Source organism: Gossypium arboreum, chromosome 13 (genome assembly GCF_025698485.1).
Source record: "Gossypium arboreum isolate Shixiya-1 chromosome 13, ASM2569848v2, whole genome shotgun sequence".
Lineage (NCBI taxonomy): Eukaryota > Viridiplantae > Streptophyta > Magnoliopsida > Malvales > Malvaceae > Gossypium > Gossypium arboreum.
The window spans coordinates 124964618-124988347 of NC_069082.1; the positions used below are offsets into that span (position 1 = coordinate 124964618).

The following is a 23730-nucleotide window of genomic DNA, read 5'->3' on the forward strand; positions in this document are numbered from 1 at the left end:
TATGTTTAATTTTTTTTTCTTTTGCATCTTTAGATGGTCATCGAAGGGTTATATCTCCGTACTTATGTTTGTTGTATTGAATATGGGTACTCGAAAGCAACAAAAGTTGCAAGAAGTATGTATCGGCATCGTATGTATTGATTATGGGCTGTTTTTATCTGTCCATATTTTAGTCTATATACATTTGAAGTATTGCTTATGGTTCCATTAAAAAAATGACTTGCAACAATGAAACTTTGTTCTTCTTTTTAAAAAAAATGTCTTTGGGGGTCTTCGAAAAAATCATATCCATATCCGCAAAAATCAGAGCAACTTTGTTCGCATTCAAGAAAAATGATACTCAGAAATGTATTTGATGAAAGTTCAATGATGTAATTTGATGAAATTATTCATGATTGATTTACAAGCAGTCGCTTCGTATCTGTGATTCGACTCCTAAAGCTTATAGCCCCTCGACTGCTTTGTATTCGTGATTCGAATCATAAAGCTTATAGCCCCTCTTCGAGCTACGACCTCTTTTGTGCCAAAAGAAAATAGAAGCAATCTTGTCATTCCTTGAAATCATCCTTGTCATCCAAAGGAATTGGTCGGTTCCTCCAAAAAACAGCAAGGCCACTCCCTCCAAGCTGCATCAAATTAAGACAACCTCAATGGAAATGCAAGAAAATGGTGCAATGCTGGTAAGAGAAAAAAAATGGTCCTGTACTTACCGCCATGAAAACAACACTAACAGCAGAAGGAACCATTACAAGGGGATTAGTGAAATGTTTCTTGGCAAGCAAGAAACCAAGTGCAGAACTCTGTGCATAATAAAACAGAATACAGTCATCAATAAGCTCCACATGAAACTTTTGGTTACCCCGATTCTTTATTTTCTGTAAAGTACCCGTGTCCGACATTTATGTTTGACACGAATTTGAACATGGATATGGAGAATGATCCTCTAAATATAATTGAAAAAAAAGTAAGAAATCATCATAAAAAAAAGTAAGAAGAAATCATCATACACATGTTGGATGCGTACTCCAACACTTATCACCGAGTCCCAGTAAAACGAAATATGATGCATTAGAGATTTAAAAAGAGAACAATTTATCATTCCCTACGGTTTTCTTTATTTACAAGGAAAGTTCCAAACATCAGTCGTGTTTTTACTGATCACTTAAAAAGTTTCAAGAAATCAGATGATGTCTTGATATTTGTAATGAAGAAAATCTGTTACCTGCATTCCACATTCAATGGATATGGTACGAGAGGTGGATTCACCGAATGATATTTTAGAAACCCAATAACCAATTGCAAAAGCAGCAGCATGTAGGAGAGCAACAGGGAATATTAGCTGAGCTCCTTGGATTTTCAACACTTCAGACACTAGGCCCATCTAAAGGCATGAATTTAGTTCTTTGGGTGGAAATAAGTTTCAATATATTGTAAATATAGCTCATGAAAGTGCGTCCTAAGAACTTACAGGGCTTGCGCAAAGAAGAGTAGTCAGAACAACTCCGATTAATGGAGTCACTGAGATGATTTTTGAAGTGAATTTGGGAAAGTATTCATTGGCCAATACTGCCACAAAGAAAGGCATTTGAATCATATGATTGTGCGCTAAGATTCATTAGATTTCATGATAATTGTAAGTGCAAAGAGTAATCTTCGATTACCTCCGATAACTGTTGGAACTAACACAACCTGAAAAGTGCTCAATGCAAGATCCTGCAAAAGATTTTTGGAAAAAAAAATCATTGCATTAGTGGAATCACCATAAATGAGAAGGTTAAAAATGACACTTTGAGATCTTTATCATCACTATTACGTACATTTCTAATGTCTTAGTGGATGAACAAGTCTAAAAAATTTGGTAGAGAAAACAAAGAGGCAAGTCCCATTATTGTGTATGTCAGTCATTGCACTATGCTCATGGTCTTTCTGGGATATTTGGCGAAAAGATCGGAGTACACTGATAGTGTAGTTAGTGGAAGTTTTTAAAAAGTCATATTAACTCTACAATATCAAGGTGTCCATGAGCATGGTGTAGTGTTTTCTCATGTTTCAGTCCATGTTAGTTCTAGTAGCTCATGAATTTAAAAACATGACTAAAGCCATGAACAAATGAGATATGTCTCTGATGTCAGAATAAATCAAAGAGATATTTAACCACTTCTGCGTGCTACATGTATTCGCCAATTTTCTATGAAAAGACCATTATCTGATAAGAATAAACATACTACAGCTTTCACAGGAACAAGCTGACCAGCAAGTAGCTTTGTGAGGAGTGGTGTCATAACTATTGCTCCAATAGTTGAACACCTGCAAAAATTCCAAAGGAAAATGGGGGAACTTTGAAGCTTGTTGTTTGATTTCAAGTTTCAGAAATATTGAAAATGACTTAACAAATCTTTATGTCATTAAGTTAGTATACAAAAGTAGTTCATGTTTGTAGTAAATTGTCCCATTAGTTATCATTTCAGTCATGCAAGTCAAAATATAACATAACAAAAAATAATTCATCATCATAACCCTATATTGTTTGAAATAGAAGGCAATTTTCAGGCCAAGTTTAACTTCAAGGACGTCATATGAAAATTGACAAAAGGTCCATCAGGTGTTGAACCAGTCAAATCTCAAGTTCCTAGTCCAACTGGTTGAATATGATGATTTCGTAACTTCTGTTCTTTGATGTCCAAAAGTCAATTTAATGTAAAAAAAAATCAAGTATAGCTGATAATTAACAAAAAAAGAATTCAGATTAATAGTTCAAATCTCATCAACTACAAATAGAACTTTAGAGAAAAAAAAATATATCTGTTCTTTTTAGTGGACAGACAGATTTTCGACAAGTTTGACCATTACCCAATTTTTATATAGTCACTGGACTAGACAGGTTGTACATTCCTGGTTCAACTGTTCTGGTTTCTTATTCCATGCCTTAGGTAAGTAAAATATCACAAGTCTACACTATCAAAAACAAGCACTTATATAGTTAGATGCATGGATGCAGTTTGATCTTACGTTGTCATGAGAACAGAAAGTGCCACATTCCCTTTAGATATATAGGTTGCAACATTTGATGCTTGACCACCGGGGCAGCATGAGACCAAAATAAGACCAGTTGCAAGAGGAGCAGAAAGTTTCAGTGTCTGAAAATCACATTAGATGTTGTTCAGGATTCACTTATTCAGACAAGCTTACTAGGAAGCATTATAATGATGATGAACGAAATTTTATATATATACCAGAATCGACATTACTATGAATTTTACAAATGACGAGTTTAGACAACATTATGTCATATTTTATGCAGTTTTCAACCAACCTCTTTAACGGGAGATTTCTGAATCTATTAATAGCACAAAAGTTTTAACCAGTACTCTATAACTCAAATCAAATAACACAAAGGTCATCGTTGTTTGAAGTAATGTGTAATCTCTTCTTGCTACGACGATGAAGTTTATCTCCACAATAAGTATAACCTATGTTGGACTTTTAATGTGAGAGCTGGATACATGTATCTGTCTGGCACCGGTATCTTCAAAATTTCCAAGTTTTTTTCATGTATTGGAGGGTCCTTGGAGAGATATATCTCCATAACCGTACTCGAAACTGTGTTATACATGAGGAATTCAAGAAAAATAAAGAATCATAGCAACATAGAGTTTAACTCAACCAGCCGTAAGTATTGAGGCAAAAGCAAAATACGAATTACCGTTGCAATGGCAAATCCTAGCATAGGCTTGATTAGGTATTGAGCAAGAAAACCTACACCTAGCTGCAAAATTGAAAATCAATACCATTAACAATGTAAACACTAAAACAAGTGCATTTATTTGTTTTACCAGAAATCTACCAACTCATGTGTGAATATTTTGGCTTACAGTCCATGGATTCCGTAGACAGCGTCTGAAATCTTCAAAGGTTAATGTCAATCCCATTGAAAGCATGAGGAAACCTAGGCCAAGGGTGAAAAGATCTGTCTCTAACCATGTTACCTTTAGCATGGAACAAATGGTTAGGTAGCTAAGCAGCATTTGAATCATTGTTCACTAAAAGTAATACGAAAGAACTGAACTTTACCGCAGCTGGCTTGTAGATGCCAACAATAGCTCCCAAGGTAACCTGTTCATTAAATTATAGTTATAAGGTAAAATTCAATACAAAATGCAGAGAGGTTTATCAAATACACTAAGAAAATCAACACACACCCACACTGGGAAAAGAGTTGTCAAAGTTTCAATTATTCTCTCGTACTGGTTCATCCCTTTCGGTGTCGGACTATCTCCGGAAACATTAGCAGCAGCCTTGCACTTAACTTTGGAGTTCCTGGATATAGAGATCATATTAGCAAGCAAATCCATGAATATTGGAGCTAAAATGACATGAACTACCAACTTCATATGTTGCTCAGAATCTTCATTTCCCCTAAGGCCTAAACCACCCCTATCCAACCCTCATATCGGACATGTATTGGATATAAGTATGGGAGTATGATACCACAAATATATGGGAAAAATTAGAAAAAAAGTGAGCATATTTGGGCATATCCTCATACGTGACACACTTTCCAGTCCACGTAACCCTACCAAAGCAGGTATTAGTCATTGGTGAAGGGGCAATAGTAAGAAAAAAAGGAAAAAAGGTAAATGGGAAGTTTTAAACAAACATGGGAGACAGAGGTTAATAAATATCAAGCTAGCAACCTCGCAAGGTTCCTGAAGGCAAACTACTTCACTAACCAACAATTTGTTCTTTTTAACAGTCAACTCTATGATTGTTGAATCAGCCAGCTTTACTTCCTTGGGATGATCAAAGCAATGAATTTAACAGTGAAAATGCAGTCTTGAGATTTTATAAGAAAGAAATCGCATTTAATCAAACACCTTGTGCTCAAAAAACTACCTTGAAGCTAGAATAATGGAGGAAGGGGCTAAAAGAGCAGCAAGGGGACTATTTGGCTTGCTTTGCATTGACCAACCATTTCCATACAAAGAAATCCCAGCTCTAACATCTGAAAATTTCACATTCAAAGAAAATAAGAAAAAATCACAAACATATCCATTGGATAAACAATAAAAAATGAAGTCAAATCAACAAAGACAAAGACAAAGAAAAGTTACCTAGCTGAGCTGACAGGATCCTTCTTCCAGGAATCAAGGACCATGGTCTTCTACGTATTACAGCTTCATATGCATGCAGATTGGTATCTTTGACGACAAATCTAGACAAAGCTGCCATCGTTAAAAGACAAAATAAGGAGCTATAATCTAAACAAGAGACGATTTTCAAGGGGTTATATTTGATTTCAAGCGTTGAATTATGAAGGTTTTTTTTTTAATTAAATCGAGGTATACAAGAAAATGGGATCAATCCCAGTGTTATCGGTTAAGTCATCATCTTGTTGCTGCTGTCTTCTGGTTTTTCCTGTTGACAATTTCAGTGATATTTTTGTCGTTAGGTGAACTTGTGAGACCAACGATTAAGCCGGAATAGAGGTGTACATGAGCCGGCCAGATCCATAAAAAATTTCAGGCCCGTTTTTTAGGCTTGGGCTCGGCTCGGCTCGAAATATGGGTCTAAAAATTTATCCAAGTCCGGCCCGAAATAAAATTGTTAAACCCGAGCCCTGCCCGGCCCAGTCCATATTAAATTTTTTAACTTATTTCATTAAATAAAAAATTTTAAAATATATTAAATAATCAAATACATTTAAAACAAATATTAAAACAAGAAACAAATAAAAAATATATTAAAACAATTCTTAAAACAATACACAAATTGAAAAATATAATAAAAATTAAAAATAAAAAAATATATATTTATTATATAATTCGGGCCGGGCCCGGGCTAAAAAAGTTTTACCCGAGCCCGACCCATTTTCTAGACGGGCCTCATTTTTTGCCCAAACTCATATTTCGGGCCTATATTTTTACCCAAATCCTCCCATTTTTTGGGCGGGCCTTCAGGCCGGGCCGGGTAACCCGGCCCATGCACACCTCTAAGCCGGAAATATGTTCTGCTGTTTCTGATATGGTGAAATACTGTTATTAGTCCTTGTAATAAGCATAACTTGTTGATTTAGTCCAAATACTTTAATTTGGTCAGTTTTAGTCCCACACTTTTCCAATTGATCAATTTTACTTTAGTCTATTTAGTTAAATTATGCTATTAGTCTTGCATTATGCATAAGGCTGTAGATTTATTCTATTTCTCTAATTTGATCATTCTTAGTCCCTAAATTTTTTGAATTTTGAAGTTCTAATTTTGATGCAAATGACAACTATTAAACTCCTTAATAAACATTTTTGTGAATAATATGTGGAAATACGATAATATTTTTAACACATAAGGTTTTAGAAATAGCAAAACTTAATAAATTTAACATCTATTGTTTAATCAGGACTAAAATTTTAAAATTCAAAAATTACAATGACTAAAAATGATCAAATTAAAATATAAGGATAAAATTCATGAATTATATATAGTATAGGGACTAATAACAAAATTAACCTTTTAATGTATTGAAATGAATATGGAATACAATTAAAATTTTAATTAAATAAATTATTGCGAATTTAATAAAATTTAAAATTTACTTTAAGTCAATTTAATATTTTAATAATACAATAAGTTTAAACTCATGTAGAAATATGTTTCTGATACAAATATGGGACACCAATCTTATAAAAATATATTGAAGAGTCGCGTTTTATTTAATTTTGTCCCTTTAAATCAGCTAAAAGTTCAAACATGGCTGAATAGGGTTAAAGTATTTGGAAGGTCCTTCTAATATAGAGATTAGATCAAATTAGTCCATTTATTATTAAATGGATCGATTTAGTCCTTATACTATTAAAAATTTAAATAAATCTAAATTATAATAGAGTTAATATTTTCTGTACAATAAAGTGTCTTGAATATTTTTTTCAATTGCGTTCGATTCTAAACAAAACATTTCATTTATAGAACTATAAAAATTTAAAAATATTAACTCTTAAACAATAAATGTTAAATCTATTTCAATTTAACCTTATTTGATTCTTTTTAATAGTACAATGACTAAATTGATCTATTTAGTAGTAAAAAAAAAAACTAATCTGATCATGTATTTATGATAGAGGGGCCTCTTAAGTACATTCACCGGCTAAATAGTATCATGTAATAATAGTCTTGTGTAGTTTTTAATAAATTTGTCTAAGGGTTGGATTACTCATCTAAATTTAAAGTCTTGTTCGATATTTAGGAGTAGGGGTGTCCAAATTGCCGTTAAAATAGAATTAATCGGCCGAACCAATCTAATTCGATTAATCTATTTGGTCGGAGGTCAATTAATTATTTTTTGAAGGTTTGGTTATCGGTTAATTCAATATGAAATTAGGTAATTAACAGAACTTAATAATTAATAATACAAATTATATGTAGTATTAATTCAGTTAAATAAACATTATCAACTTGTTTTTATATATATATATATATATATATGTTTTATACTTATTTTAACCAAAAATATAAAAACATAGAAATTTTGGTTAATTTGGTTAATCGACCGAATTAATTGAAATATTTCAATTCGGTTAACGATTAAAAGATTAAAAGTTCGATTAACCGTTTGAATACCCCTATTTAGGAGAGTTTAGACAAAAAATTTAAGTTCAAAAAATGAGCTTGACAAAAGAATAATAAAATTAAAATATGAGTTGAGTTTGGACTCTAACATTCAAGGCTCTAGTTTAACTTAGTCCAATCTATTTTTAGATATTGTAATATATTTTATAATTTAAATAATATATAATTTTAAGTTGTTTCTATTTAAAATTTTAATAAAAGAAAAAAATAGAATTTCTTAAATATTTAACAAACAATAATAAAATTTATAAAAATTAAAAATAATTTGGGTAGGTCTAGGGTCGAAGTCACAAAATATTGTTGGAATGTTGGAATTTAATTGTATATTTTACGATAATAAAATACAATTTCACCATTTAATAGTCTACGTCTTTATAATCTTTAAAGAATTAAATTAAATATTTATATTTTTAAGAGTTAAACAATAAATGTTAACTCTATTCCAATTTAACCTTATTTGATTCTTTTAATAGTACAAAGACTAAATTGATACATTTAGTAGTAGAAGAACTAATTTGATCATGTCTCTATAATAAAGGGGCTTCTTAAGTACATTCATCGACTAAATAGTATCATGTAATAATAGAGATGTGCATGGGCCGGGCTGGCCCTCCCAAAATGTGGGAGAGTTTGGGCAAAAATATAGGCTCGAAAAATGAGTTTGGACAAAAAAATAAGGCCCGTTTAAAAAATGGGCTGGGCCTCGGGTAAGGTATTTTTAGCCCGGGCCCGGCCCGGCCCCGCCCAAATTCACTAAAGGACAAAAAAAATCTGCATATTTTTTTTTTATTTTTGAATGTTATTTTCTTGTTGTTTTCTCCATATTTTGCTACCATTTTACTATTATGTTGCTGTTTTTTTGTTGTTATTATTTGGATATTGTATAAAATTTATTTTATTGTTAATTTTTATTATTTTAAAGGCATTTGTTAATTTTTTATTATTTTAGAATCATTTGCTTGTTAAGTTGCATTTATCTTAGTGTTATTTAAGTCTACATATTTTTCAAAATTTATTTTCAATTTGTTGAGAAATATTTATTTTGATATTTTAGTATTTTGATGTATTATATATATTTAAAAATAATATAAAATAATATAAAAATTAATACTGGCGGGCGGGCCGTGCCTGTGTTTTAGTATTTTTATCCGGGTTGGGCTTGGGCAAAATTTTAGGCCCGGCCCGACCCAAGCCTAATAAATAGGCATGATTTTTTAGTTGAGCCCGACCCGGCCCATGAACACCTCTATGTAATAATATTTTTGCGTAATTTTTAATAGATTTGCCTAAAGGTTGGATTACTCATCTAAATTTAAAGTTTAGTTCAATATTTAAGAGTAAGAGTGTTCAAATTTCGGTTAAAATCGAATTAACCTACCAAACCGATCTAATTTGGTTAACTGATTGGTTAACCGATCTAATTTGGTTAAAGGTCGGTTAATAATTTTTTTGAAAGTTCAGTTATTGGTTAATTCGGTATGTAATCAGGTAATTAACTAAATTAACTGAATTTAATAATTAATAATACAAATTATATGTAGTTTTAATTCAGTCAAATGAACATTATTAATTTATTTATTTATTTTTGATATGTTTTATACTTGTTTTAACCAAAATATAAAAACATAAATTTCGGTTAATCGGTTAATCGAATTAATTGAAATATTTCAGTTCGGTTAATTTTTTTTAAAAAAATTTTGATTCGGTTAACAGTTAAAAGATTAAAAAGTTCGATTAATTCGATTAATACTAGTTCGGTTCGATTAACCGTTTGAACACCCCTATTTAAGAGAGTTCAGACAAAAGTTTTAAGTTCGAAAAATGAGCTTAACAAAAGAATAACGAAATCAAAATATGAGTTGAGTTTGGACTTTAACATTTAAGGTTTTAGTTTGACTTAGTCCAAACTATTTTTAAATATTGTAATATATTATATTATATCATTTTATATATTCTGAATTTATAATATATAATTCTAAGTTGTTTTATTTAAAATTTAATAAGAGAAAAAATAAAAATTTAAATATTTAACAAAAATAATAAACTTTATAAAATTTAAAATAATTTGGGTGATTCGGTAGAAGTCAAAAATATATTTAGGAGGCCGAATTAAATTATATATTTTGTGATAATAAAATATAATTTTATCATTTAATAGTTTATATCTTTTTAATCTTTAAAGAATTAAATTAAATATTTATATTTTTAAACGATTAATATAAAATGTACTATTATTAATTTAAAATTTTATAAATTACAAATAAGTTTAAATTATAAATTATAAACTCTTGATGCGGCCTTAGGCACCTGATGGAGCAGAGCTGGTGTGGCAAATCCCAAGATCCGCCGAGCTTCGACTAGTGAGGAATCAACATGGCAACAACGCCAACCAACACCCTTGTGAGCAAGGGAGAGGAGAAGCACTTCAAGCCAAAAAGAAACAACAAAAGAGACCCAAGAGGCGGTTGAATGACCAAAGCTTGGGGTGGGCAAAAATATGTTGGTGAATTAATTAGACGCTAAATTAAGAAATTATTAAAAGCTATCTTTTTACAAAAATAACAACTTTTTACAAAAATAACAAATATTATTACAAATATAAAGGGTATTTTTATCTCTTTACTTTTTTATATATAAAATCTATAAAAATCAACTTAAACATTGAAAAATAATTTAAAGAATGAGTGTGATATTTCGTAATAATTTTATAGGCTTGCAACCCACCAACAGTGTAACCTACTACAAGTAAATCCCAATAAATTTTACATAATTTTTTATAAATATACTTTCACCTTAATTTTTCTCACATAATGAGCGTGATACAGTTTAAGAGTAAATAAATGAAAAATAAACCAAGTGGCGACGAATGAAACAGAGCATGGCAGTGAAGCTGAGCGGCTGTCAAATGCTAGTTATTACTGATTGAAGAGGTCTTGAATCACCTGTTAATCACTATTATTATTATTATTATTATTATTATTATTATTATTATAAATCAAGTGATAAATCGGATCTTATAATTAAAAATATAATAAGAACGAAAATGATAATTATAATATATAAAATCAAAACGTGTACATTGTTGTACTGTATAATTATAAAATGATAAAAAGGAGTACTGATATTTGAATGTATGACATATGTCATCTATTTTTTTCATTTATAAAATGGATGGGATTTATTTATTTAACCCAATTTTATATTTTTGAAATTTAAGAGTTTTAATAAAATCAATTAAAAATTATTACTTATAAGTTATAATGTAAGTACTAATATTTTTGGAGACCACTGACTACAATGCAGCTATAAGGTCCTGGCTGTCTTCAAAGTTAAAACAGTTCCCTTCCACCTTACGTTCCTCTTTCTTTTATGGGTTCTCACCGGAAAATCGTTTCCGGTTCCGACTAGCCGCCGGAGGAAATAACGGCAACTTAAAAGAAAACCTTTTCTTTCCTCATTGTTTTACTACTAAAATCCCATAATGCCGGTCGTGGATTTTGTCTGTGTTTTTTTAGTTTCAGTTGTGATGTTTAATTTGAGAGTAAGCTCAGAACCAGTTGAAGACAACCAAGCTCTACTTGCTTTCATTTCGGGAATTAGACATGCCGACCGGGTTAAATGGAATTCATCGACCTCAGCCTGTGATTGGTTCGGTGTTCAATGCGACGCCAACCGGTCTTTCGTCTACACTTTACGGCTCCCCGGTGCGGCCCTTATCGGTTCGATTCCGCCCAATACAATCGGTCGGTTGAACCGACTTCGAGTTTTAAGTCTACGAGCAAACCGTTTGTCCGGTGAGATCCCTGCCGATTTCTACAATTTGACTCAGCTGCGTAGCCTTTATTTGCAAGGTAACGAGTTCACCGGTCCGTTCCCACCTAGTGTGACTCGTTTAACTCGTTTGACTCGCCTTGATCTTTCTTCTAATAATTTCACCGGTCCAATTCCTTTGGGTGTCAACAATTTGACTCAGTTGACCGGACTCTTCTTGCAAAATAACAAGTTTTCCGGTTCTCTCCCGAGCATCGACTCGGACGGTTTAAACGATTTCAATGTGTCTAACAACAACCTTAAAGGTTCAATCCCCGACTCGTTATCTAAATTCCCCGAATCTTCATTCGCCGGAAACATTGGGCTTTGCGGCGGTCCACTTCGGCCATGTAACCCATTTCCTCCATCTCCATCTCCGACTGAGCCCATTCCGCCCACAACTTCAGGTCAAAGCTCGAAAATCCTTCCCACCGGCGCCATCATTGCCATTGCCGTGGGGTCAGCAATTGTTGCGTTACTGTTATTACTATTCCTCATTATCTGCTACCGTAAATGGAAACGGAAGTCACCGAGGCGGCAGAAGGCGATACCATCGACGACACATGCACTTCCGGTGGAGGAGGCGGGGACTTCCTCGTCGAAAGATGATATAACCGGAGGCTCAACGGAAATCGAAAGGATGATGAATAATAAGCTCATGTTCTTCAAAGGTGGCGTTTACAGTTTCGATTTGGAGGATTTGATGAGGGCGTCGGCTGAAATGTTGGGAAAAGGCAGCACAGGAACGTCGTACAGGGTGGTTTTAGCGGTGGGGACGACGGTGGCAGTTAAACGGTTGAAAGACGTGGCGGTTAGTAAACGAGAGTTCGTAATGAAGATGGGAATGTTGGGTAAAATCATGCATGAAAACGTGGTTCCGTTGAGAGCGTTTTATTATTCCGACGAGGAGAAATTGCTGGTTTATGATTACATGCATGGTGGAAGCTTGTTTGCGCTGCTTCACGGTAAATTATTTCATTATTTTGCTCCTTACGGTTCATATTTGAAAAAAAAAAATTTAATAGGTATTTTTTGAGCTTATTATTATTTTTGAAATTAAAAAGATGTATTTTTCAATAATTTAATAATAAAATAATTAATTTATATTAATTAAATATTCTAGTATCTGTGTCATATATATATTATCATATTTCATATTCCCTTAATTATAAGTTCAAGTGAGTAAATTTTTAATTATAATGTAATAACTTTATAGGTAGCAGAAGCTCGGCTCGTACACCGTTAGAATGGGACCCCCGGATGAAAATAGCCCTAGGCGTGGCTAGAGGCCTCGCGCACCTCCACAGTTCACAAAACATGGTCCACGGCAACATTAAATCTTCCAACATCCTTCTCCGACCAGACCACGAAGCCTGCATCTCAGAGTTCGGTCTTAACTCTCTTTTCAACACCAACACTCCACCTAGTCGCATCGCGGGTTACCAAGCACCTGAAGTAATTCAAACCCATAAAGTTACGGTGAAGTCAGACGTTTATAGTTTCGGGGTGTTATTATTGGAATTATTAACCGGTAGGGCACCAATCCAACCATCAATAACTGAAGAAGGGTTCGATCTTCCGCGTTGGGTCCAATCCGTGGTTCGGGAGGAATGGGCGGCCGAGGTGTTTGACGCAGAGTTAATGGCATACCACGACATCGAGGAAGAAATGGTGCAAGCGTTACAAATGGCAATGGTTTGTGTCTCGACAGTGCCCGATCAAAGACCCGTCATGTCGGAAGTGGTACGTATGATCGGAGATATGATAGATAGAGGGGGAACAAATGACGGTACGGCAGCCGCCATATGATCCGTTAAACAATGAAACAAAATTCAAAGTGTGTTGACCTTGAGAAGCCAACAATGGAGTTGAAAGTTTCAATTTAAAAAAAAAAAAATCAATTCCATTTGCAGGCCATCTATAAAACGTTAAATGCTTGTATTTGATTTATTTTAATTAATTAATTATTTTTTTTTAATTGAGAGTTGGAAAGGTCGGCTAATGTACAAAGTGGAACCCCGATCGTGCATTGCTTGATGGGTGATTAGTTCATGATTTTATTATTTTAACACTTAATTAATCTAATTAGAATCTGTTTCAAGGATGGAATCAACACCGTTCAAGACCAAATCAGAGGCCTGGAGATGTTACACGTGGCGAAATGTGAGCTGGCTAGGCCGGCTATTTGTCTTTTTCTTAGTATTTTCTTTTATTTAATTTCTAGAAAAAGAAAAAAGAAATGTGAAACAAAATAGGGTGGAGGAAATTTGAAAAATAAAAATAAAAATAAAAATAAAAATCGATTTTTGTGGTGTTCAGTTTACTTTTTATTAAATTTAGATTATATAAATTATATGTGATTTTTATTTCAATCTTTTTTAATTTAAGTTTCATCATATTAGATTTATTCTTATTTAAGTATATTCTAAATTAGGTCTAGTTGTATTTTGTAATGGTTTATCGTGATTATAGTAATCCGTGTATTATTTATAATTATAATTTTATTTGTATTTGTAATTTTTTTAAAAGTTGTTTAATTGCAATTGCAATTTCAAATTCATAAATATATATAATTAATATGTATATCTAAAATAGTGAAAAATTCTTAAATTTTTTTCTTTTTAGGGTATTTGCTTCTTTTTGTTTTGTCCGCCGCATAATATTAATATCTGAGTTAGTTATTAGAGGTGATCATGGGTCGGGTCGGGTTTGGGCCGGGCCAAGATAAAATTTTAGGCCGGTCTACTAGGCCCGGGCCCGGCCCGGCCTAAAATATGGGTCTAAAATTTTGTCCAAGCCCATCCCGAAATAAAATTACTAAGCCGAGCCCGGCTCGACCGGCCCATATTATTTTTTCTTATTTTATTAAATAAAAAATTTAAAAATATAATAAATCAAATATATTTAAAAACATAAAATAAATATTAAAACAAATAAAAATAATACTAAAACAATTCTTAAAACAATACACAAATTAATAATATAATAAAAATAGTTATATTAAAATTTAAAATAATTTTAAAAATAAAAAAATATATATTAATATATAATTGAAATTGGGCCGAGCAAAAAACTCTTACCGAGGCCGACCCATTTTCTAAGCGGGCATTTTTTGCCCAAGCCCATTTTTCAGGCGGGCCTTGGTAGGGCAGCCGCCCGCCCATGATCACTCTATTAGTTATTGCAGTTTTTTTTTTTCCACTAATTTTCTCTTTCTTTTTCTCCTCATTCACTTATGCGTTAAGCGAGTTAAAGGATTTGGCATCCAAAAACAAAATTTTTTATTTAGACCTTTTATAATTTATAAATTTTAAATTGTAATAGTAAAATTACACTTTGACACCTCAAAAATAATAAAATTTGATTTAGTTATTTAAAATTATAAAGATATAAACTATTAAAATAGTGAAATTGTATTTTTACTATCATAAAATATATAATTTAATTCCCGCTCCCCCCCCAAAAATTTTTTTTTGGCTCCACGTTGTCTCTATGTGTCTTCTCTCTTTTTAGTTTGCAAAAATATTATGTGGGTATCTTTATTGCCTTTACAAGTTCTGATGGATAAATGACGATACTTGTCGTTATTGAAACTCCACCTGCCATCAGCAATTTCTCTTGAAAAGTGGGTAGCTCTTCGTCTGTTTCTTAATCTATTTCTGTTTTGAGAGGATTTTAGAATAATAAATGATTTCACGGGTCGATTTGGTCCTTTGTTGTCTTAAGTTTTATATATATTTTTGTTTGTTTTCCACTGTTTTATATGGTCCTATTCATAATTTATCATATTTTTATTTTCAAAAATTGAATTGTTATCATCGTTAATAAAGCTTATTTTTTTGGTGAACTACAATAACAGAACAAAGTCCGAACAACAAACGCGTAAACTTAAACCAAAATCACAACTAGTACAGTAAACACTCTTAATCATCGTGACATTACATGAAGTTTAAATTTTTTTAAATAGATAGTTGTTTGAAATAGCCAAATAGGCATATTGGGCATTGGATTCTGCATATACAACTGGGTAATTTATTCCCATTACGACTCACCTAATCTTTGTGTTTTTCTCCCCACAAACACACTTCACCTAAACTCTTTTAAGGTGCCATATAACTTAGACTAAGTTTGGCATATATATATTTACATTATTTTATAAATTTTTTAAATTTTGAATCTCATGTCCTATCTATGTAGATAATGTATGTTAAGTTTGAAGTAAAGTATTATTTATTTTATGTAAAAAATCTAACAGTTAAATATATATTAATATAAACATTATTTTAGATTAATATGATAGAAACATTGGATTAATTCAAAATTTTACCTGCATGACAAGTATAATTATTTAAGGTTGTAACCATGTCAATTTTATATCAATTTAACTGTATCCATGCATACACTCAATAATAATCATTTTCCATGTTGGTTATTGTGTTAATTTTGTTAGTACAATGTCTAAAATACTTATAATTTTATCTCAAACCTTAAAAAATGAAAAATATCACGTATTTAAACACATTTGAGCTCAAGAGCATGACTAGAAAGGGTAGGTAGAGGCTTCAATCCCTTCTCGATAATAAGTTGTTGATTTCGTCTTTGTTTGTTCTCTCGTCCTTCAAATTGTTACAATATCAATAACAACTCAGATTAATATTAAAAAATAATATATTTAAAATATATTAGAATAACTATGCTACCATAAATACATATTAATTGTAACCATATGAGTTATTGAAAATCTCACCAATCTCATAATTGATGTAATTTATGATAATTCATTTAAATAAAATAAAATGAGTGCAGAGATTGATTGAAACAATAATAAGATGAAGCACTCAATAAGGGAAGGTGGTTGAACATCATCTAATTCCTAAGAACAAATTAATAAAACATAAATGTCAATTAAATAATATACAGCAAAGCACAAAATAACAGCCTAAACCTGTAATTTGAATTTGTCTTTTCATTGGATTTGGATTTTATTTTATTCAATTAACTACATTTATAAATATGATTATTAATATATTTAAAATTTATATGTATCGATTTAGTTTTAATTGATTGAGTTTTAATTCAATTGACATCGGTATTATTGTCGGTGTAAAAAATATGAGTTGAAATATATTATCCTCTTATTTAAGAATTGGGAAACGGCTCCATGAGTTCAACTGTTTAAGTTCTTTTATAATCTAATTTTTTTTAATAAATAATGCTTAAATTAGTTAAAACAATAATTTACTATCAATCCAAATAAAATCAAAGGTATTAAGCTGTTTTGTGGCAGCTGCATTTGGTAAGATTTGGGAGAAGCTTTTAGAGTTGACAAACATATTATTTAGTTTATATAATTATTTTAAATATATACATCTAAAATGAATCTGAATAAATTATTGTTGATTTATTTAAATCTAAGCAATTGATTGTCCGATTTATTCTATATGAGTGTAAAAGTTAAAATCATAAAAGAATTATAAATTATAAAGATTATAAAAGATCCAATATGTTAAAAGATTAAAAAATAAAATAAAAGCGCACATTTAGAATGAACTAGAACCATCTTCGGGTGTCTTCTTATAGTGTTACGTGTTGAGCCGAGTGAGAGTATAACAATACTAATCAATTAAAATTATGTATAATCGACAAAAAATATTTATTGTGATTAATTTTTTTTATTTTCTGATTTTTAAAACTGGTAGAGATTAAATTGCTCAAAATTATTGAGAAGGACCAATTTTCTCAATATAAAAATTGAGAGGGAGTGAAGAGATGTTTTTACCAATCTACAAAAAAAAAAAATTTCCCTTTGGTATATTAAGATAAATTCACCGTGGATTGTATTATCAAGCGTTTGTAGTCCAACGGTTAGGATAATTGCCTTCCAAGCAATAGACCCGGGTTCGACTCCCGGCAAACGCAATTGAATTTTTCATTTCAAGCAATTTTCTTTTTTCCTTGTTCTCTGATGGAATGAAGGTGGTAACTGGTAGTGTTTGTTGGATCAAAACATGAGAGCCATTAGCCTACCAAAACCAATCACACACACACACACACAAAATGAGAAACATTTGTGATATTCAAAAGAGTTTGCTAATTCTGTATTAGAACCCCCTACCCCTACACATCTAACCTTTTAACAATTTCTCCTCTTTTTTTCATTCATCAAAGCTTCACCATTTAATTTCTCTAAGGAGAGAGAGATGAAAAAAAAGTAGGGAGTGTGAAAAAGGTGGAATGATTTGCGTAATAATTTTTAAATCTAAACACCATTTGAATAAAGTAGTAGTTGCTCTTACTTTTTATATTTCTCTAGGTGCTCGACGTTAGTATCCAAAAAATATTCAAATATACAATAAATCTATAATAAGTTATGTCTTTAGAGAAGAGTCATGAATCACACGTTAGCTGTGTTGAAATTAATCTTGAAATATAAGTGTTTAAATCACTTTTAACTTATAAGTTACTTTTTGTGGACGGAATTATAAAGTGAAAAGTTTGAAGTTAAAATATATCTTCTATTGTAATCTGTAGCATAAGGTTATCTTTAGTATAATTTTTCTCTATTTTCAATACTTTTTGGTAAATTGGTATAAAGAATAAAAATGATATTAAATCAAGCAAATACCATATATGAAATGAAGCAACAAAGAATATCACAAATTTTGTTTAATAGTGAAAAGGGCTACCCATGTTTTTAGATTAAGATACTTTCAAAGTTTAAGGGATATTAGAGATTTCATAAACCCCAACACTCTTCTTTAGTGTGGCTTAAACAAAAGTATGTTTATCAGGTATTTTCTCTATTTTAATTGTATGTTTATCAGGTATTTTCTCCATTTTAATTGTCTTCATAATTATTATTACTATTCGATTTGTCTAATATTGTTGAATCGCAAGGTAACGGTTTGATAACTGATAATTGATAAAAAACTTCCTTTCAATAGCGTGAAGAGAAGGTAAATAAACCACTTCGATAGTGATTATTTAAAATATATTTCTACTACTAATCTTCGTACTATCCATTAGTTAAATTTTTTTTGAAATTTTAGTTCTGATTGAAATCATTAAATTTATTAAATTAAAATTTATTATTTCTAAAATTTTATCGACAAATATATTATAAGATGTATAATATCATACAAATTTATTATTTTCAGATAATACTCACAAAAGAAGCCATTATTTTAATTTTACGGATTTAACAACTATCATTTGAGCTATAATTAAAATTTTAAAATTCGAAAAGTATAAGGACTAAATATGATCGAATTGGAGAAAAGAAACTAAATCTATAACTTAAGCATGGTACAAGTCTAATAGCAGTATTGAAGTTGAATTACAATCATTTCTCATCTCATTTGTTTACGATGTCTTACCATTTTGTTTTTGTAAAAAAAGAATGAAATATAATCCTCTAGGACCCTACTAAATACATGAAAAAACTTGAAAGAATCAGTATCCGATACTTACACCCAAATCTTGAATAATGTAACTAATTAGAACATAAATTAACTTTGTATCACTACCAATCAAATTGTAACATAAGGTTTTTTATTATAGTTTTTCTTTCCCTTTTACATTAATATTAGATAAATCCTTGAAGTTTGTTTGATATGGTATAAGATAATGTTGTTTTTTTATTATATTAATTAATGTAATCAATCAAAGTTTCTTGCCATTGCAATGTCAATCTCGGTAACTTCCTAGATTTATAGCATCTCCAATCACAACTTTGTCGCCTTCATCGTACGGTTCACGTTCAAGAACATAAAAATCAAACATTTCACCAATCAACAGTAGCTGTTGAGATGCAAATCGGTAGTTCACCCCTCAATTTATATCCCCATATCCACCGGCACTAATATTTTATAGCGTATAGAAACCTGCTCCTTGGAATTTTACAGATTTAAGTCCCAGCCAAGGAAAGTCAACTATCAAATACGATCTACCGCCACCAAGATATCTTGCTCAAAGAAAGAAAAAGAAAATCATTTGTGAGTGCTTCATTGATTGCCTTGCTTTCCCCTACATTTATGGCGGAAACGTTTCTGTTCAATATTGCAGAAAGGGTTGTCGAGAAAATTGTCGTTCTCACGGTAGACGAAGTTCGCTTGGCGTTTAATGTCAAAACCGATCTGAAAAAGCTGGAGGACACCATGATCAGCATTAAAGCTGTGCTCTTGGATGCCGAGCGGCAACAGCACCAAAATGAAAAGCTGCGCCTCTGTATGTGGAAGCTCAGGGACATCTTTTACGATGCTGAGAACGTTATTGACGATTTCAAGTGTGAAGCTCTCCGCAAAGAGGACGCCATCAATCATCCCAGCATCAACAACTTAAAGGTGCGAGTTTTTGGTTCCTGTTGTTTGCCTCTTTCATTCTCTTCAAAAATGAGTCATAAAATCAAAGCCATCAATCGGAGGCTAGGCGAACTTGCCACTGAATGGAACAGCTTTGATCTAAGACAGTGTAGCGAAAACCGACATGTTTTTCGCAGAGAGACTATCTCTTTTGTGGATTCTTCGGATGTTATTGGTAGAGATGAGGATAAAGAGAACATTATTAGTATGTTGATGAAACCAAGTGAGGATCAAAATGTCCCTGTCATTCCCATTGTTGGACTTGGGGGTTTAGGAAAAACCACGCTCGCTCAATTGGCATTCAATGACGATCGAGTTACTAGCCTTTTTCCTTTGAAGATATGGGTTTGTGTTTCGGAGGAATTTGATCTTTCTAGATTGCTCAAGCTGATTATTCAGTCTGTAAATAAGGAAGAAAGATGTGATGATTTAACACTTGAAGCCTTGCAAGCTTGTTTGAGAAGCCTTTTGAATCATAAGAAGTTCTTGCTGGTCCTGGATGATGTGTGGAATGAAAATCAAGCGAAATGGGTTGAATTAAGAAATTTGTTGAGATCAATGGATGGATTGTCTCAAAGCAAAATCATTGTCACCACTCGGAGTTGGAAAGTTGCTTCGATAATGAGTTCAATTCCCGCTTATGAATTGAAAGGTCTCCATCTTGAAGACTGTTTGGCTTTATTTACAAAATGGGCTTTTAATGATGGTGATGAGAGACAATATCCAAATCTCGTTAGAATTGGGGAGGAGATTGTGAAAAAATGTAAAGGGGTTCCTTTGGCGGTAAGAACATTGGGAAGTTTACTGTTTCAGAAAACGGATAAATCCGATTGGATCTATATAAGAGATAATGAAATATGGACACTTGAGCAGAAGGAGAATGATATGTTCCCTGTGTTGAAGTTGAGTTACAATTATTTGCCATCTCATTTGAAACGATGCTTTGCTCTTTTGTCCTTGTACAAAAAGGATGAGATGTATTATAGTGACAGAGTCATCCAACTTTGGATGGCAAATGGACTCCTTGAGCATCCAAAGCAAAATCAAGAGTGGGAGGATGTTGGCAAACGATATTTGAATGAATTACTGTCAAGGTGCCTCATCGAAAAGGAGAGGGATTTTGGCTTCTATTTTATCTTCAAAATGCATGATCTGGTACATGATCTTGCATTAGATGTGTCTCAAAAAGAGTGTAAAACAGTGAATTTTGAAACAGAAAGGGTTGATGAAAATGTTCGACATTTATTATTATGTGATGAGAAGTTGGTTGAAGTTCCACGTGTTTTGGAAGAAATGAAAAATGTTCAAACAATAATCATTCGAGATGCTTCAGAGGAATCAAAGACTATTCATGAATCAGTTATAAATCTGTGTGTCTCCAATTTCAAGTATCTACGAGCATTAGAGTTAAGCCATTCACCATTGGCGGCTTTACCGAATTCCATTGGTACCTTGAAGCACTTACGAGACCTTGACTTGGACGAATGTAGGGGTATACGTGAACTTCCGAGGTCTTTCTATAATCTTCGCAGCTTGCAATCGTTAAATTTGGGAGATACTGGTTTGAAGCAGTTGCCCGACAGCGTGCAAAGGTTGATTGAGCTTAGACATCTAGTAATAACCATTGAAGCTACGCATTTGAAAGAAATACGAGCAGGATGTTGGACTTCTCTTCAATACTTGAAATTGGTTCGGTGTATCAAATTAGAATGTTTACCTGAAGGAATGCAGTATCTGAAGTCACTTGGGACACTTGTCTTGAGTTATTGTATTAGACTTGTCTCATTGCCGTGGAGCCTGAAATTCCTAACCAAGTTAGAACACCTTGAAATAATTGGTTGCTCTAAAATCAATTTAGAAATGGAAGCAGAAGAGGAAGAAGAAAAAGACCTTCAGTTGAGCCTTAAAACTCTCTCACTCGAGAGTTTATCTATCTTAACTGATTTGCCACGATTGCTTCTTCAAGGATCTTCTTCCACTTTGCAGCAGTTACGAATTAGTATTTGTCCACACTTGTCCGGTCTACCAGCGTGGCTACCGAATTTCACTTCTCTTCATAAACTAGAGATTATGGGTTGCATTAATTTGTCAGCTCTACCAGAGGGAATAGACCGCCTCACCAACCTTAGAGAATTGACAATTGGAAGATGTCCGCAGTTGAGCAAAAGATACAAACAAAATGGGGGTGAAGATTGGCACAAAATTGCTCACATCCAAAAGATTGATATTTTCGGATGAAGATTGAGCTATGTGGTAAGATTTTAATTTCTCTATCAGATTTGATTTCATATTATCTTACCCTTTAGAGTAGAGAAGTGTCTCTTGTTTACGTTCTTTAAAAAGCAGGGTTTTGGAAACATTGCATGTACGAAATATGAAGATGGAGACGGAGATGTGAAATGTGAAGATGGAGATGGAAGAATGAAGCAAAGGTTGAGGCTTTGACTTTATTTGCTTTATGCGATGGATCCAAACTTGTAATGTTTGTTTGATATGTATCAACTTTTAGCATTATACATATTTATGTATTCTCATTGTTTTTCTTTATGATTTATTATTTTTTATATGACTTAAATTTTTATTAAAGAAAAATACAATAGAAGATAAGAAGAATTGTGAGGGCGAATGCCCGAAGACCACAGCCGATTGTAGATTCACATTTTTTATCTCTTAAACTTTTAAAAATTTATATTAATCCCTTCTTGATAATAATAGTAACCGAATTAACATTAAAAAATTATATATTTAAAATATATTAGAATAATTATGTTATCATAAATACAAATTAAATGTAACCATATGAGTTATTGAAAATCTCACCAGTAATTTATGATAATTCATTTAAATAAAATAAAATGAGTGGAGGGATTGATTGAAACAATAATAAGGTGAAGCAGTACTCAATAAGGGAAGGTGGTTGAACATTATCTAATTCCTAAGAACAAATTAATAAAACATAAATGTCAATTAAATAACATACAGCAAAGCACAAAATTACAGCCTAAACCATTAATTTGATTTTGTCTTTTCATTCGACTTGGATTTTATTTTATTCAGTTAACTACATTTATAAATATGATTATTAATATATTTAAAATTTATAAATATGTGTTGGATTGAGTCTTAATTTGATTAGAATTGATATTATTGTCGGTGTAAGAGGATTTGAATTTGAGCACATTGAAACATATTACCACGAAGAATTATCTCGAGTACAACGTTAAGTATTTAAAAGTTTTGAAAAATATATTTTATTGTATTTTCTTAATGCAATTTCTTTTATAGTTTAAAATTTTTCAATAAATAATGCTGAAATTAGTTAAAAGCACTAATTTATTATTAATCGAAATAAAAGCAAACATATTAAGCTGTTTTGTGGCAGCTGCATTTGTTAAGATTTGGGAGAAACTTTTAGAGTTAGACAAACATATTGTTTGGTTTATATAATTTAAGCTCAATATAAAAAAGGCTAGCTATTAGTAAAAAAATAAAAATCGAAATTTATCGTATTGAGCTGATAATAAAAACAATTAATTAAATTCTTCCGTTAATGAAAATTGTTAGTTGATCAGTTTGACTATTAATAGTAAAAAATTTAAAAATTATTTTAAAATTAATAAAATATATGCATCTAGAATAAATCTGGATAATAATTTGTCTACATTCATTCTATATGAGTGTAAAACTATAAAAAAATAAAAATTATAAAGACTATAAAAAGTTTCAAATATGTAAAAGATTAAGAAAATAAAAAATATTAATAATTTATAAAGAAAATAATAAAATAGCACATTTAGAATGAATTTGAACCGTCCTCGAGTGTTTTCTTGTAATGCCACATTTTGCGTCGGGTGAGGGTATAACAACACTAATCGATTAAAATTATATATAATTGACAAAAAAATATTTATCGTGATTAATTACTTTTATTTACTGATTTTCA

General features: G+C 31.6%; 3 protein-coding genes and 1 non-coding gene across 6 annotated transcripts; 3 read left to right on the plus strand and 1 right to left on the minus strand.

Annotated features, from left to right (window-relative positions):
- Positions 1 to 293: 293 nt before the first annotated feature.
- LOC108464003 (sodium/pyruvate cotransporter BASS2, chloroplastic-like) lies at positions 294 to 5498 on the minus strand. Of its 2 annotated transcripts, XM_053024064.1 has the most exons (14): positions 5346 to 5498; positions 5112 to 5222; positions 4894 to 5002; positions 4200 to 4317; positions 4072 to 4113; positions 3873 to 3986; positions 3704 to 3766; positions 3010 to 3137; positions 2226 to 2307; positions 1662 to 1713; positions 1469 to 1566; positions 1223 to 1381; positions 711 to 800; positions 294 to 626 (listed from the first exon to the last, which is right to left on the minus strand). In XM_053024064.1, the coding sequence occupies exons 3-14, from the start codon at positions 4959 to 4961 to the stop codon at positions 549 to 551; spliced, it is 1092 nt and encodes a 363-aa protein (XP_052880024.1). In that variant the 5' UTR covers positions 4962 to 5002; positions 5112 to 5222; positions 5346 to 5498; the 3' UTR covers positions 294 to 548. The 2 variants fall into 2 exon arrangements, with proteins under 2 accessions (XP_052880024.1, XP_017619541.1); XM_017764052.2 differs by having other exon boundaries at positions 5112 to 5498.
- A 5403-nt stretch (positions 5499 to 10901) lies between these two features.
- LOC108463712 (probable inactive receptor kinase At2g26730) lies at positions 10902 to 13531 on the plus strand. Its single transcript, XM_017763618.2, has 2 exons — positions 10902 to 12392; positions 12644 to 13531. The coding sequence occupies exons 1-2, from the start codon at positions 11099 to 11101 to the stop codon at positions 13234 to 13236; spliced, it is 1887 nt and encodes a 628-aa protein (XP_017619107.1). The 5' UTR covers positions 10902 to 11098; the 3' UTR covers positions 13237 to 13531.
- A 3743-nt stretch (positions 13532 to 17274) lies between these two features.
- Positions 17275 to 17346, plus strand: TRNAG-UCC (transfer RNA glycine (anticodon UCC)). Its single transcript has one exon. It is a non-coding gene; the product is annotated as a tRNA-Gly (tRNA).
- Positions 17347 to 19047: 1701 nt separating this feature from the next.
- On the plus strand, positions 19048 to 22426 carry LOC108461921 (putative disease resistance protein RGA3). 2 transcript variants are annotated; one of them, XM_017761905.2, is made up of 2 exons: positions 19048 to 22040; positions 22134 to 22426. In XM_017761905.2, the coding sequence occupies exon 1, from the start codon at positions 19461 to 19463 to the stop codon at positions 22023 to 22025; it is 2565 nt and encodes an 854-aa protein (XP_017617394.2). In that variant the 5' UTR covers positions 19048 to 19460; the 3' UTR covers positions 22026 to 22040; positions 22134 to 22426. The 2 variants fall into 2 exon arrangements, with proteins under 2 accessions (XP_017617394.2, XP_052879697.1); XM_053023737.1 differs by having other exon boundaries at positions 19085 to 22040; positions 22168 to 22426.
- Positions 22427 to 23730: the final 1304 nt, after the last annotated feature.